Here is a 15,744-nt window from a genome sequence, read left to right on the forward strand (position 1 = left end):
CTCACTTTTTATTTTCCCTTCTTTCTCTTTTAGAAACAGGGTCTCACTTTGTAGCCCAGGCTGGAGCATGGTGGAGTGGTCATGGCCCACTACAGCCTTGAATTCTTGGTTCAAGTGATCCTCCTGCCTCAGCCTCCCGAGTCGCTGGGACTACAGGCATGTGCTGCCATGCCTGGCTGATTTTTGTTAATTTTTTGTAAAGATGGAGTCAAGCGATGTTGCCCAGGCTGGTTTCCAACCGCTGGGCCTAAGCCATCCTCCCACCTCGCCCTCCCAAAAGGCTGGGATTACAGGTGTGAGCCACCATACCCAGCCTATTTTTAAAATGTGTTTAAAGACAGGGTCTTGCTCTGTTGCCCCAGCTGGAGTGCAGTGATGCAATCACACTTGACCTCAACCTTCTGGACTCACGCAATCCTCTCACCTCGGCCTCCCGGACTCACGCAATCCTCTCGCCTCGGCCTCCCGGACCCACGCAATCCTCTCGCCTCGGCCTCCCGGACTCACGCAATCCTCTCGCCTCGGCCTCCCGGACTCACGCAATCCTCTCGCCTCGGCCTCCCGGACTCACGCAATCCTCTCGCCTCAGCCTCCCAAGCAGCTGGGACCACAGGCACCACCACTATGGCCTGCGTCAAACTCAGCCTCTCTTATGGCTCAAAAATCTTCTGCTATATTGTTAAAATTTTTCAAAGTTACACAAAAGTAAAGAGAACTGTGCACTGAATGCCATGTGCCCATCTCCAGAGCCTGGCCATTATCAGCTCCTGCCCATCAATCTGGTTCCTCTAGGCTCCCCCAACTTCCACCCTCCCAGGACTCCTCTGACGCAAATCCCCACTTTCCTGCTACATCTCTGGTTCGGGACAGCTGGGGGCTTGTGGGAAGCAAGGCTGACCCGTGCTATTACGGTGCGGAGAGCGCCCTGAGGGTCTTACCTGCTGCTCACACAGCAGCGTGCTCAGGGCCTGCCGGCAGGGCAGGATCATCATGGGGAAGCCAACGGCCACCGACATCATGAAGCCCACACGGAGCATCTCCGTCACCAGGTTGGAGGGAAAGTGCATGAGCACGTTGCCGGCTGTGGCCTCGGTGAAGCTCACGTAGCCAAAAAATCCCACCTGTTGGAGAATGAGAAATGGCAATGTGGCAGACGGACATCCTAGTCTGAGGGGCACCTGTCGCAGTGGGCAGGGCATGGGGGGGACCTGTGCCCTGCCCCTCAGAGTGGCCTTCAGTCCACTTCACAATGAAGCTTCTGCAAGAGACGGCCTTCAGGGCCAAAGCACCATTTGGCCTCCTTCTTCTTAAAATCTCCAGTTTCTGTAAGGAACATGCCCACTTCTTTTTCTTTTTTTGAGACGTTTTGTCTCGCACTGTCGCCCAGGCTGGAGTGCAGTGGCGCGATCTCGGCTCACTGCAAGCTCCGCCTCCCGGGTTTACGCCATTCTCCTGCCTCAGCCTCCCGAGTAACCAGGACTACAGGCACCCGCCACCACGCCCGGCTAATTTTTTGGTATTTTTAGTAGAGATGGGGTTTCACCATATTAGCCAGGATGGTCTCAATCTCCTGACCTCGTGATCTGCCCGCCTCGGCCTCCCAAAGTGCTGGGATTACAGGTGTGAGTCACCATGCCTGGCTTTTTTTTTTTTTTTTGAGACGGGGTCTCCCTCTGAAGCCCAGGCTGGAGTGCAGTAGTGCAATCTCGGACTCAGTGTACCTCTGCCTCCCAGGTCCTGGTTCAAGCAATTCTCCTGCCTCAGCCTTCCAAGTAGCTGGGTTTACACATATGCACCACCACGCCCAGCTAATTTTTGTATTTTTAGTAGAGACGGGGTTTCACCATGTTGGCCAGGCTGGTCTTGATCTCCTGACCTCGTGATCCGCCTGCCTTAGCCTCCCAAGCTGGGATTACAGGCATGAGCAACTGCGCCCGGCCGAAATATGCCCATTTCTAGAGAGAATTAACAGAGGTCTTGCAGAGACGGTAAGAGTGGCTCGGATAAAGTGCCCTGGGAGCAGCCCTGGTGCCCGGCTCCTCAGGTCAGGAGAGCTTCCTGGCCCAGGGTGGACCCACGCTCACGGGGCTGGTCCTGGAATCATGGAAGCTGATGGAGCTGCCCCAGGTCCCCGCGCAGCCTCCAGACACTGGGATGGGAACACAGAGAAGAATCCGGCAGCACACAGGGCCAGGGCCGTGCCTGTGGCAGTCCCGGGGGCACTGCAGCATGTCATGCTGGCATGACACAGGTGTGGAGGGGGCATGGCAAGGCTCTTACCATGACGTAGAAGGTGGTGACCACATTGAGGGAGGAGGCAAATATGGAGCTCATGGTTTTCACCGACGGCTCATCCAGGCTGTCGTACGTGGGTAGCACCTGGCTGTATAGAAACAGGCCATTTCACAGCAGACCCGAGAGAGGCACGCCCTCCCCCGCGGCACCACTTCCAGGACCTCTCTGCAGCCCAGCCGAGAGCCTCTGACCTTCCTCATGCAACATCTCCACACACTGAAGTCCCAGCGCTGAAGCCAGGATTTCGTGATGCTGAGGACGGGAGCGCTGCAGCAGTCCCCACTCAGGACACCCCCCAGAGTGTGCGCCACACGAACGTTCCCCAAGGCTAGGACAACAGGCTGCTGCTCCACGCCAGGGAGCGGGCGCTGAGAGTCAGAGCAGCCAGTTTACAGGGGAAGCAGCCGGAGGAGGCTGCTCAGAGAATCGCTGTCAAAAGGAGAGAAAGTTAAACAAACACCCTGGCCCGGGCGGCCGGCCCATCTCAGCGCCGCCATCTCCGCGCCTCCGCACAGGAATGATCAGAGTCGGCAGGGACAAGGAGACGGCCTGGGGCGCGATTCCCCGCTGCAGCCTCTCACTTGTGTGATGAGAAAACTGGCTTCGGTCCCACGGCCTAGTGCCAGGAGTGTGGAGCTGCTGGGGGTGGGAGGGACCCAAGCTACCGGCCAGGCAAGGACATGACAGCCCTGAACAGGCAGCAGACCCATCTGAGGGATGTACATAGGGACCTGAGCCCCTGGAGAGGGGTGGGCAAGACAGGAAGGGAGAGGCTGGGGCCATGGAGCATCTGTGTGCAGACAGGGAGAAGGGAGCTAGGCCAGGTACACGCCAGAGCACTGAGAGCCACTCTGCCATGGGGCTGAGCAAGGACTCTGGAGTGGGAGTCCAGGCAGGTGCTCCTAGGGTGTCCAGGTGGCCATGGCCATGGCTGTCCCAAGGCAGGGGCTCAAGGGCACAAAGGAAGCTGGGTGGGCCAGGGTCAGGGCGGGATGCAGAAAGCCAGCAGCCAGTAAACGGACCAGCATAGTGGCCAGCGGAGCCAAATCCCAAACTGCCTTGAAGAAAGTGAAAGAAAAATAGGACGTCCTGACTTTATTAACAATCAAACCAGGCCAGGCACAGTGGCCAACGCCTGAATACCAGCACTTTGGAAGGCCGAGGCAGGAGGATCACTGGAGCCCGGGAAGTCGAGGCTGCAGTGAGCAGTGATCGCATCACTGTACTCCAGCTTGGGTGACACAGCAGGACACCGTCTCCAAAAAAAGGAAAAGAAAACCCAGCAGACTGACAAGGACAAGTGAGAAGGCCCTGCCAGCGGCCGCTGGTGTCCTGCTGCCCAGGTCCTAGCACAGCATCCCATCGGGCTGCCCTCATCATGGAGTGCCATCAACAGCAGTCAGGGGGCCCCACAGGACATGCGCCTTCCCCTCAGCCCAGGCTACAAGGGAGCTAAGTGGCCAGTGCCTGTGCACACAGCCCCAGGAGGCCGGCAGAGAAACAGGAAAAACACAAGAGGTATCCACGGCCCCAGACCCACAGCCTCAGGACTTCCCAGTGCTGAACTGTCCTCTGGCTGGAGCTGAGTCCACACCAGGGAGTCTCGGCTTGAGGGGACCAGCGTTGGTGCCCCATGACACGTGCTTACCCCCATCCCCAACACACACTGTGGGGAGTGACCCCCAAGGAAGCCACGGACACTGTGGGAAGGGGTGTCCCACGCACATGGGGTGGCCAGGGTGGAAGGCCAAGCCCCAGGCTCCTCTCCAATCCTGACCACCTACCCCAGGGACCCCCGGGATCATCCCTGGAAAGAAACAAGGTAGGAGCCACAAAACCTCCTGGCCACCTGCAAAGGAGTTCCACAGACTGGGGTCGTCCTGAGCGCTGGCCCACGGCCCCAGACAGAGCATCCCTGGCCCGCCCACCTTGCAAGGCAGCCTCTGAGGCTCAGGGCCTACCGGAGTCAAGTAGAGCTCTTGGGTGTATGGCCCTCTGCCCCGCTGTGAGGATGGAGACCCCAGTTTCCAGACAGACCCTGCCCTCCAGGGCCTCCTGGGCTCAGTGCTGCCCCGGCTGCTTCTCTGGGCCTAGGACAACCGTTCTGCATAACCAGGTATGCATTTACCAGAAATGGCCAGATAGTGAAGGCACAGGGAAGGCCTGGTCCCAGCTGGCACCCAGGCCAATCACACAGGCAGGGGGCGCAGCCGGCCACCCCAGCAGGGACAGGCAGTCTGGCGTAGTGACACTGTGGGAGGGAAGAGATGTCTCTGCTCTCAGCAAACATTCCTGGGCTCAGGGGTGGGGAGGTCAGCGCGGCGGTCAGCACAGGGAGGGATGTCCCTGCTTGGGAGAATGTCAGGTGAATCTGTGGGCCCACACGTCCTCGGGGAGGGGCAGAAGGAAAGCTGCACTTGGTGAGCCACACGCTCCAGCACTTCAGAACGCGGCACCTGACCTCGGAACCAGACCCGAACGAGGTGCACTGGCTGCTACGTGGCCACCACCAAAAACCCCCAGCTGCAGATTTATTTCTAAATACGCAAACACGCAGACACAAAGGGCAACTGGTAACTAGGTACGCAGCGGAAGAATGCGGCTTCTGTCACCGATCATAATGGGATATTAAACAGCAAGACTGGGGCGCGTTCTGGTGGAGACGGAGCTGCCAAGAGAGACGCTAAGTGGGAAATGACGATTTGGATCTCGCATGTGGGTGTAAACACAGCGGTATGAACAAATTTCATCTGTCACATTAGTTTACGATTGGCTCAATGCATGCCCACTAACGCTACAGGGGCCGCTCTGCCAGCGCCCCGCACACCGATGGTCTTTTCCCGTCCGCACCGGATTTACGCCTCTCTTTTCAGCCGGTTACCATGTTCCAACCGGGCATGAATCACTCGCTCTTGTCATTTTGGTGGAGAAGGTAATGCTGCTGGAATTATGGAAGAGCCCGACCCGCATTTACAGAGCTCTGCGTGCCAGAGAGAAAGCAAGCTCGCGCGTACATGCAGGCCTCCAAATGCATCCAGCAGCCGTCTGAAGTCAATGTTTGTGCAATTTCCTTTTAAATATTCTCAGAACAGCTAAATTCTGGCAAAACGCTCAGGACTCTGTGCAGTCAGATGGCTGGGCTGTTGCTGCATCCCCCACAGCCAACGCTCTGCTTGTGGGGATCTGGCAAAGCAGGGACTCTCACCAGCTAGTCCCAAACATGTCCCAGGAATAAAGCCGATTTACCTCCCAGTTAAAATACAACTATCTACCTCAACCTGTGGGGGCAAGGTCATCACCGAACAAGACATCACTCTTCAGCAGCCAGCAGAGGGACCACAGTAAACGAGAAAGACAGAGGGTCCCATCTCCCAGCAGCTCGCCCTCCCCCATCACAGAGCCCACCTTCACCACAGGCCACAGCAGGACACTTACGACTGGCAGGCGAAGGACATGCCGAAGATCGGGATGCAGCGGAAGACGCCCTCCCAGCGGACATAGCTGACCCGCTGCAGCCACTGCCCACTGAAGAGGCCGTGCCTGAGAGACGAGAGCACAATCTGCAGGAATAGCGGGCAGAGAGCACGGGGCAGGTCAGGACGCAGGCGGGACTCAGCAGCCTGGCCCACACGCCGCTGGGAAGGAGTGGCAGGAGAGTGCAACTCTTCCCACCCACATCCCAGCCCCCCACCCCCCTGTGCTGCCAGTTGGAGGCACGGAGACCCCACGCCTTTCTGGATTCCCAGTCCCTGCCTCAGAGCGCCCTGGTTCATCCTGCTCTTGCAAAGGGGCTGCTTGGCGCAGACAGGAGGAGACCACTGAGAGTACACGGCCCCATCAGTTACAGACGTCGGTTTCCCACGTGGGCAGGTCCCACCCCATCCTGTACTGTGCTAGACACAGACATCTTCCAAAAGACTGGCCCACCAAAGACGTGGCTATCTCAGGAGTAAAGAGGTAGCTGCCACCGGGCTGGCCCTCACTCGGAGAGCTGAGGAGCACTGGAGACCCTGGCTTCAATGACCACCTGCCCTCGTTCTGGCGCAAACCCGCCGTGAGACACCAGATTCCAGCTGCTCAGGAAGGGTCATTTCTGACTTTGCCAGGGAACAGGCAGGTCCCAGGGGCTTGGGTCCTGGGGCTCCTAAGGGCGGGGGCCTGGCAGAGAATGGAGGGTGTGCTGGGGTGGGTGGTATCCGTGTTCTCAGTGCCAACTCCACAGCTGGCCCCTGGTCCATCCTGTTATAAATTGTCACTTAGAAAAATAATAGTGGCCGGGCGCGGTGGCTCACGCCTGTAATCCCAGCACTTTGGGAGGCCGAGGCAGGTGGATAACGAGGTCAGAAGTTCAAGACCAGCCTGGCCAAGATGGTGAAACCCCTTCTCTACTAAAAATAAAAAAAATTAGCCGGGCGTGGTGGCAGGTGCCTGTAATCCCCACTACTTGGGAGGCTGAGGCAGGAGAATTACTTGAACCTGGGAGATGGAGGTTGCAGTGAGCCGAGACTGCACCACTGCACTCCAGCCAGGGCGACAGACTGAGACTCCATCTCAAAAAAACAAACCAAAAAAACCCACAATAGCTTGCCACCTTGTGTCAAAACACTGGCATTGGGCCTGGTGCGGTGGCTCACGCCTGTAATCCCAGCACTTTGGTAGGCCGAGGCGGGTGGATCACGAGGTCAGGAGATCGAGACCAGCCTGGCTAATACGGTGAAACCCCATCTCTACTAAAAAATACAAAAAATTAGCCAGGCGTGGTGGCGGGCGCCTGTAGTCCAAGCTATTTGGGAGGCTGAGGCAGGAGAATGGCGTGAACCTGGGAGACAGAGCTTGAAGTAAGCAGAGATCGTGCCACTGCACTCCAGCCTGGGCAACAGAGCAAGACTCCTCAAAAAAAAAAAACACTGGTGCCGTGAGCCTCGGTCACAAACCCTACATAAGACATCTCTGCATAAAGCAAGTGGACTTGGTGTTTCCTTCCCCTTGCCTGGACGACATGAAACCAGCCTCAGAGCCACCCCTGTCCGGAGCCCCATCCTCTCCTGCTGGCCAACCGCACCTAGGTCCAGCCAGCCCTGTCTGCCCAGTGGTGCCCAGGGACCGTGAGATGAATGGCACTTCCTGGCACATCCTGCTAATTCCAACACATTCCCAGGAGGTAGCAGGTGGCCACACCAGACCTGCGCATGCTGTGACCACAGGAAAGACTGGGCCAGGAGCAGCCTTTCAGCGGGTGCCTGCACGCACTGCAGACTCACCACGAACATGAACACGGTGTAGAAGAGGAGGGCCATGGCGCTGAAGGACTGGATGGAGGCCATCATGTTCCGCTGCAGGCTGAGTGGGAGCACGATGCACAGTGACACGGCGAACAGCAGGAACATGCGGAAGGTGCCGCCCACCTGCAGGGAGCCAGCAGGGGTCTTGGCCACAGCCCAGACCTGCTCACCACCCGGCTCTCTGCACTGCCAGGGAGCGCGAGCATCCTGAGACCGAAAGCCGACGGCATCCAGGTGAACAACGCCGGCAGGTCTGAGGCTGGCACGCTCGCCTGGAAGCCACTCTCACAGCCGCTGTGCTGTGTGCAGCCTTGGACACTGGGCATTTCCCTTCCCTGGAGCCCAGCCCAGCCCCAGAGCGAGAACAGCCAGAGCAAAAGGACAGCAGCCCCCATAACACGGGAGGCAACACAGAGCTGCGGGTCAGACTCAGCTGCCCTGGGGACAGGGCGGGAAAGGTACAGACTGCCCTATGGGCAGGACAGGCCCAAAGCTCTATCTACAAAGGTCACTGAGAAGCACGGAAAACAGAAGGTCGAATGCGGAGACAGAGTAGAGGGCCTAACTCCCTGGACGCTCCTTGGATCTATCTCTGACAAGGAGCAAATCTGGTACATTCCACTCCTGGAGAGGACACCCCCGCCTCAGCTGTGGCCTTTGAAAGCCTTTCTATGCTGTTAGCACCCTAACGTGCCATGATGCCCGCCCTGCCCAGTGAGGGGCTCTGCTCCCCGGCAGCGAGGGAAAGGTGTGTGGGCCCGTCAGGTGGGCCTCTACATGGTGGGGCCAAGCACGGAAGAGGCTACCCCAAGGTACCTGCAAGAAGTGCTGAGTCCACAGCCCCCGGCAGCGGTGCCTCCAGATCCACCCAGCAGCTCTGGGTGACCACGGAGGCTGGGGATGCCCGAGGGCCTGGCCACCTCTGCCCTCCAACGGGCAGCCCAGGCTGGCAGAGACTTACTCTTCACTGTGCCCGGGTCTGAGGCTCCCCGACCCGCCCCTCATCTACATGGTGTCAGACTCTGCCTGGCTTGTTTCCTCCCCTGTACTTCTTACAGACGTGACCCAGCAAAGCCCCCGCCCTCCGCCAAGCCCCTGGAATGACAGCAGCCTCAACAGAAGCTTCTCCCGACCAGCATCCTGGTCTCGGTCCTCAGGAGGATCCCACGGAGGTCCTCAGAGCGGCCGTCAGCATCTGAACAACCCAGAACCCTGAACACGTCCTTACCTGAAACCCGAACAGCCGGGCAAAGAAGTTGGACCCCAAGTCGCCAATCACGACATAGAAGGCGATGCAGGTGCCCAGCATCAGCCCGATCATGCTGCGGGGAGATGGGGGGGTGCAGGAAACGCCATCAGGGCGAGCTGGCAAAGCACCTGGCAGCCTCCTGGGACCACCCCAAGGCTGGACTGAATGACAGATGTGGTATCTTTTGTTTTTTTTTTTGAGACGGAGTCTCGCTCTGTCGCCCAGGCTGGAGTGCAGTGGCGCGATCTCAGCTCACTGCAAGCTCCGCCTTCTGGGTTCCCGCCATTCTCCTGCCTCAGCCTCCTGAGTAGCTGGGACTACAGGTGCCCGCCACCTCGCCCAGCTAATTTTTTGTACTTTTTAGTAGAGATGGGGTTTCACCGTGTTAGCCAGGATGGTCACGATCTCCTGACCTCGTGATCCGCCCACCTTGGGCTCCCAAAGTGCTGGGATTACAGGCTTGAGCCACTGCGCCTGGCCAACAGATGTGATTTCAAACGTGCCTCAGTTCACGGGGTATGGGCAGGTTCTGTGGCGCTCACTATGTCACTTGGAATGCACACTGAGCGACACCCAGCTTTTCTCAATGTGGCATTATACTCGCCTCTCCGCAGAGGCTCTAACAGTTACAAAAATGCTCCATGATGGGCCCAGCACGGTGGCTCACGCCTGTAATCTCAGCACTTTGGGAGGCCGAGGCAGGCGGATCACCTGAAATCAGGAGTTTCAAAACCAGCCTGGCCGACACGGCAAAACCCTGTCTCTACTAAAAATACAAAAATTAGCTGGGCGTTGTGGCGGGTGCTTGTAATCCCAGCTACTTGGGAGGCTGAGGCAGGAGAATCGCTTGAACCCAGGGTGCATCAGGCTGCAATGAGCTGAGATCGCGCCACTGCACTCAAGCCTGGGCGACAGAGCAAAACTCCACCTCAAAAAAATTTTTTAAAAAAGCCCCACGATGCTTGTCAAGTTAACAGAACAATCAACTGCTTTCAAAAAAGGCTGTTCTTTGGAGTTTACAATTCCCTAATTTAGAAGCCTAAAAGTGCAATCTCCCGGCAATTTTTTCATCTCATAATTTTTTTCATCTCATGAAATTTTATTCCAAAGGAAGAACAATATGACATTTGCAATGCAATGGCACCTTTATGCAGCAGTGTGCGGGGGGTGGGTGCGGCATGAAGGAATGGTGTTGAGAGATTACAGCTGAGGGAGGGCTGTTTTCCAAGTTCTTGGAGTTTTCCATATTTAAATTTTTATTACAACACTGAAGGGTACAAGTAATTGGACTTTCGTGTATTTAGTGACTCCTCAGAAACCTAAGTTACAGGTGAATCCGGGAATGAAACTGCTGCTCCCGCCGGGAGGGTCCCCAGGGTCTGGGTGCGGGGGTTGGGGGGACAAACGCAGGGGCAGGGCGGGGCTTACCTGGTCTCCACCAGCATCTTGCCTGCCTTCCCGTAGGCGTGGAATGCTAGCGCAAAAGAAAAGAAAGGAACGCTCAATCCAACAGTGTGAGAAGCACATCCAGAACAAAGGTACTGAGCAAAGCTGTCCGGGGCAATTTCACAGAAACCCGTGGGTCCAGATTCTCCGGGGCAGGAGGGGTATTTCCAATTCTGACTACCAGGTTATTTTTGGATCTACCATCTGCAAATGAAACTACAAGAAACAAAGACAGAGCAAGGGAAGGACAGGAGGCAGGTTCTTCTTTCACTCAATCAGATTTTTTAAAAGACAGAGAGACAAGTCCCTGCAATGCACAGTCCTCCCACCCGGTGACCACTGGGGGCCCGCTGGAAACAGCATCCCACAGCCCGGCATGGCCGAACCCCGTGCTGTTGGCCAGAGCCTGCAGGTCCCCAGAGGGGTCAGCGCCGGCCCCAGGTGCCCGAGCAGCACAGCCTGCATCGGAGGGACTCTGAGGAAGGGCTTTCATTTTCACCCTTTGGTTGGGATTTACAGAAACAAATGGAGACCCTGTTCAAGCATGGTGCTCCAGGAAGGGAGGGGACAAGAGCCCCGGGCTTGTGGTGTCCACGTGGACAGCCAATGAGGAGCCTTGCCGATGAGGAGCATGCGTCCCCGTCCCCGACGTCCCCGTCCCCAAAGTCCCCAACGTCCCCGTCCCCGTCCCCGACGTTCCCGTTCAGCCGTCCGGCCGAACGCGGGAGGAGCCGCCATTCTCTCGCCCTGACAGCGGGATTCTCTGCAGCAGATGAGAAACGGGGCTGACTCAGCAGGGTCCCTCCCAGGCCCCAGGTGGTCATCTGGTGACCCCTGCGCTTCCCCGGCCTGGTGGAGGAGGGCAAAGGGAAGTCCCGGCTCCAAGGCACACCCAGAGATGGGTGCACGTGACAGGATGGCCCAGCACCATCGGCAGCCCCGGCTTCCTGCCCCCAGTTTCCTCCCTCGCACGGGCTACAGGCCTCTGATGAGCTTTGGAAAGCAGGAAACACACAGGCCAGTAAATATGAATGAGTCCAAAAAACACTCATTACTTTAAACTACTTAGGAAGAAGCACAGCACTGCCGAACGCCAGAGCCTGGGAGCAGCAAAGACCCTGCCTCCAGGGCTCACCCTGGCCTTTCCTGGACCTGCCCGCCGGCTCGCTGAAGGAGCCTGGCACCCCTTGAGTTCATCCCACAACACAGAAACCGGAGCCAGGCCCCAGAAGCTGACCTCGGGCTGCGGAGAATTTCAAACACTAAGAACTCCAGAAGCCTCCTCAGCAGCAGCCCACAGCCCAGGGCCCTGCTGTCACCAGAAAATGCCCTCCACACCGCTCGGTGACGGCACAGCCCGGACACAACAAAACCCCACGCTCCAAACGTGGCGGTGCTTCTGGCCATAACGTGCCTTTTCATTCTCCAAAAGGAAGCTGAGTCTCCACAGCGTATTCCAAACACCAGCGCACCTTGCCCAAGATGGTTTCAGAATATGCCTGCCACTGGCAAGGGAAAATGGAAGGCCGTCTAGGAAATCAGGGCGGCACTCTCCTCCGGTTCCCAGGACAACGTCCTGAGAGCCCACCATGCTGAGACACGGCCCCGCGCCTTCTTTTCCCCACCGGGCCAAACCCTCGCTCACCATTCCCAGTGTCAATCCCCCGGCAACTTCTCCCCAGCTTCAAACACCAGCCCCAGTCGGACCCCACTCCTTCGCATCCTGCCTGGACTGGCACAGGGAAAGAGAGGAAGAGGCTGAAGCACCCAGCAAGGTCCCGGGGACCCGGCCCTCCCCCGAGTGTGGACTCCCAGTGCTGGCCCAGCCCCCGCCAGGGTGGAGGTGTTTGTGAGCGGCGAGCTCTGAGGCCGCGGCCGCCATGCAGGGTGCACCCTGCCCTGGGTCCAGTCAGATGTCCCCCAGCGCCGGCACAGGAGCCACAGAAGCCCGGACCACCCAATGATGGAACACAGGCAGCACCCCTGATCCCGCTGCTCACAACCGAGAACTCAGAGGCCGTGTGGGGGCCAAACGGTTGCTGCTGCTGGGGGAGGCGGTTTCTAGCCCAGACCACGCACGCCGGGGTTCAGGCACAATTCTCAGCAGGACAGCGTCTGGGGCTCAGAACAGCATCACGAGAAGCCGCGACAGCTGAAGGAGGTTGAATGACTGGTGCATCTGCGTGTCTTCTGAAGAGGGATTTAGAAAAGTCCATGTCCAGGCAAGACACTCAGGGTAAAGGAAGCAGCAAGTGAGCTGATGAAAACGACAAAAACCACCCACAACCAGCAACAGCAAATAGCACAGAGAAATACACAAATACCAACAAGAAACGACACCTCTCCAGGCTGGCACCTGGCACTGGAGGAGAGCGGGGAGGGTTAAGTGACCAGCGGCCACCTCCCTGGGCTACCAACCCAAGGAACCATCACGCTGCAAACCCGTGTCTTGGTGGGGACAGATGCCATTCGGAGGAAACCACCCGGCCATCCCAGGGAAGATAAGTCTCTGTGTGCAAGGACGGGACCCAGCCCGGCGCCTCCTGAAGACTGCAGCGTGGAGCTGCTGTCCGCTCTGCACGACGGCCTCGCCTCAGCTCCGGGAGATTCTCATCTTACCCTCCCCAGGGATGCCTCTCCCAGCGCGTGTCTCTCCACTTCTAAGACGAGCCAGGGCAGACTGTGGCTGACGCAGGGCGGCTGGGCCCAGGGGCCTCTGTCCGGAGCTCACGCAGTGGAACCTTCATGTTTGGTGTCAAAGGCATAACCTGAGACACGCTTGGTGTTTTGAATCTTGTTTGTTTCTGGCAGGCAGACGTGGACTGCGGTCACCCCAGCCAGTTAAAGGCTGGAAGCTCAGGTAGGAGCTCCAGGCAGCATAGAAGAGCACCCGCCCGGCAATTTTCTTCCAGTCTTTCACATGTAGCCAAACTGGTTTGACTGTTCGGGGACTTTCTTTTTTTTTTTTTTTTTTTTTTGAGACGGAGTCTCGTTCTGTCGCCCAGGCTGGAGTGCAGTGGTGAGATCTCAGCTCACTGAAAGCTCCGCCTCCCGGGTTCCCGCCATTCTCCTGCCTCAGCCTCCCGAGTAGCTGGGACTACAGGCGCCCGCCACTACACCCGGCTAATTTTTTTGTATTTTTAGTAGAGACGGGGTTTCACTGTGTTAGCGAGGATGGTCTCGATCTCCTGACCTCGTGATCCACCTGCCTCGGCCTCCCAAAGTGCTGGGATTACAGGCGTGAGCCACTACGCCCGGCAGGGGGACTTTCAATGAATAAGACAGCCAGCTATCAGAAATGGGGGCCTCCCCAGCCGTGGGTCACCGGTCTTCTTCCAGGACACAGCTAAGTACTTGAGTTGCGGCCTCTGCCACAGAAACTCTGTACAGAGATCTCAGTGCGGAGAAAAGGGTCACCCTGTAGGCCATAGCTCTGCAGACCCAGGAAGGGGCCTGCCCAGGCGCTGTGCCTCATGGCTTCCAGTAGGCATGTTTCAGCCCAAGTTGAATTAGGCCATCTCACTGTGGATCAGATTTAACGGTGAACTTCACTTCCTCAAATAACAACAAGAAAAGGCTCTGACAGGCCGGGCGCAGTGGCTCAAGCCTATAATCCCAGCACTTTGGGAGGCCGAGGCGGGTGGATCACAAGGTCAGGAGATCGAGACTATCCTGGCTAACATGGTGAAACCCCGTCTCTACTAAAAATACAAAAAACTAGCCGGGCGCGGTAGCGGGCGCCTGTAGTCCCAGCTACTTGGGAGGCTGAGGCGGGAGAATGGCGTGAACCCGGGGGGCGGAGCTTGCAGTGAGCCGAGATCGCGCCACTGCACTCCAGTCTGGGAGACACAGTGAGACTCCGTCTCAAAAAAAAAAAAAAAAAAAAAAAAAGAAAAGGCTCTGACAGTGCCATTCTCATCAGGAAGAGAAGAGAAGGAACGCATCCCCTCTGGTTCTGAGGGCGGAAACGAACGCAGGACTCTCTCTCTGTGGCAACACAAAGGGGACTGGGGAGAAGCGGAGGCTGGGAGGCCAGGACCCCCGTGTGGACCCTGCAGGTGTTTTTATTTCGTTTGGCCCCCTGGACTCCTAAATACCATTTCCTCTCCCTCTGCCTCCTCGCTCTGCCGTGGGAGCTGTGAGCCCAGAGGCAGGATGGCCTTCTGCAGGGAGGACCCGACACCCCAGCCACACGCTGGCTGGAGGGCCCAGAGCCTTCATCACAAGGCCGGGCATTTTTACTGGAACCCACAGGGCCAACTCCTGAGAATACGGACGCTGGAATTTCAACACCCGTGCTGGATGCCCCCAGAATGGAATGTGGAGCCGAGAGGTGCCGAGCCTGGGGCGGGCAGGGAGACAGTGTGGGTCACACAGCCCGCGGGCAGACGGGAAGGTGAGGGATGGCACCCTCGACGACAACGTAGGACGTATTCCACACGGAAATGAGGCAGGAAGCGCAGCCTTCTCTCCTGGCTGAAACAGCATGAAAGCAAGAAAGAACTGAAGGAAACAAAACTGCAACCAACAGCATCAGGGGAAGGACAAAGCCGCTGGGAGAGGAGCCGCCGAACCCCAGCAACAGCCTGGGCCCGAGGAGCTTCCTCCACGGAATTCCGAGCTGGGGAGCACAGCAAGGTTCTCTGCAGGCAGCTCCGCGGGACGACGTCTGGTGTCCGGGAGAGACAGTGAGCAGGCCTGTACCAGCACTGTAAGGACGGCTGTCTCGGCCTGAGTTTAGAAGCGGAAGCTGCATGGGAGCAGGTGGGAGCACAGGATGACAGGGAGGCCTCGTGCCTCACACCCTTCTGTGGCATTCCAATTTTGAAGCATGTGCTTGTAACAGGTTTTTCTAGTTTTTTCAGACAGTCTCACTCTGTCACCAAGGCTCAAGTGCAGCGGCATAATCTCAGCTCACTACAGCCTCCACCTCCCGGGTTCAAGAGATTCTCCAGCCTCAGCCTCCCGAGTAGCTGGAATTACAGGTGTCTGCCACCATGTCTGGCTAATTTTTTGTATTTTTGGTAGACATGGGGTCTCACCATGTTGTCCAGGCTGGTCTCGAACTCCTGACCTCAAATAATCCGCCTGCGTCGGCCTGCCAAAGTGCAGGCACGAGCCACTGCGCCCGGCAGATTTTTTGTTTTAACTGCATTTTTTTAAAATTTATAATTCTTTCACCCAGGCGGGAGTACAGTGGCGTGGTCACAGCTCACTGCCACCTCAGACTCCCAGGCTCAGGTGATCCTCGCACCTCAGCCTCCCAAATAATAGCTGGGACGACAGGCACATGCAACTACACCCGGCTCATTTTTTTGTAGCATTATATTTTAAAATAAAGGAAAAAACCTGCTGTCCAAGGAACTGCGGAAGAATAACGTAGAGAAAATAAATGGAATAAGAAAATAAACAAATAAATGGAATGAGGCCCCCGCCCCCAGGTCCAGAGCCACCTTGTGGAGAGGGTGCCTC

The 15,744-nt window shown here is 57.4% G+C and overlaps 1 protein-coding gene across 2 annotated transcripts in view; it reads right to left on the minus strand.

Annotated features, from left to right (window-relative positions):
* The window catches only part of SLC38A10 (solute carrier family 38 member 10), a 52,102-nt gene that overhangs the window by 29,308 nt on the left and 7,050 nt on the right, over window positions 1–15,744 (minus strand). For both annotated transcript variants that reach the window (XM_025362346.1, XM_025362345.1), the window contains exons 3-8: window positions 10,255–10,300; window positions 8,806–8,899; window positions 7,557–7,700; window positions 5,731–5,855; window positions 2,281–2,383; window positions 939–1,121 (exon numbers count right to left, since the gene is read on the minus strand). In XM_025362346.1, the coding sequence (XP_025218131.1) occupies window positions 939–1,121; window positions 2,281–2,383; window positions 5,731–5,855; window positions 7,557–7,700; window positions 8,806–8,899; window positions 10,255–10,300 (695 nt within the window). The remainder of the gene's footprint in view (window positions 1–938; window positions 1,122–2,280; window positions 2,384–5,730; window positions 5,856–7,556; window positions 7,701–8,805; window positions 8,900–10,254; window positions 10,301–15,744) is intronic.

Source organism: Theropithecus gelada, chromosome 16, assembly GCF_003255815.1.
Source record: "Theropithecus gelada isolate Dixy chromosome 16, Tgel_1.0, whole genome shotgun sequence".
Taxonomy (NCBI): domain Eukaryota; kingdom Metazoa; phylum Chordata; class Mammalia; order Primates; family Cercopithecidae; genus Theropithecus; species Theropithecus gelada.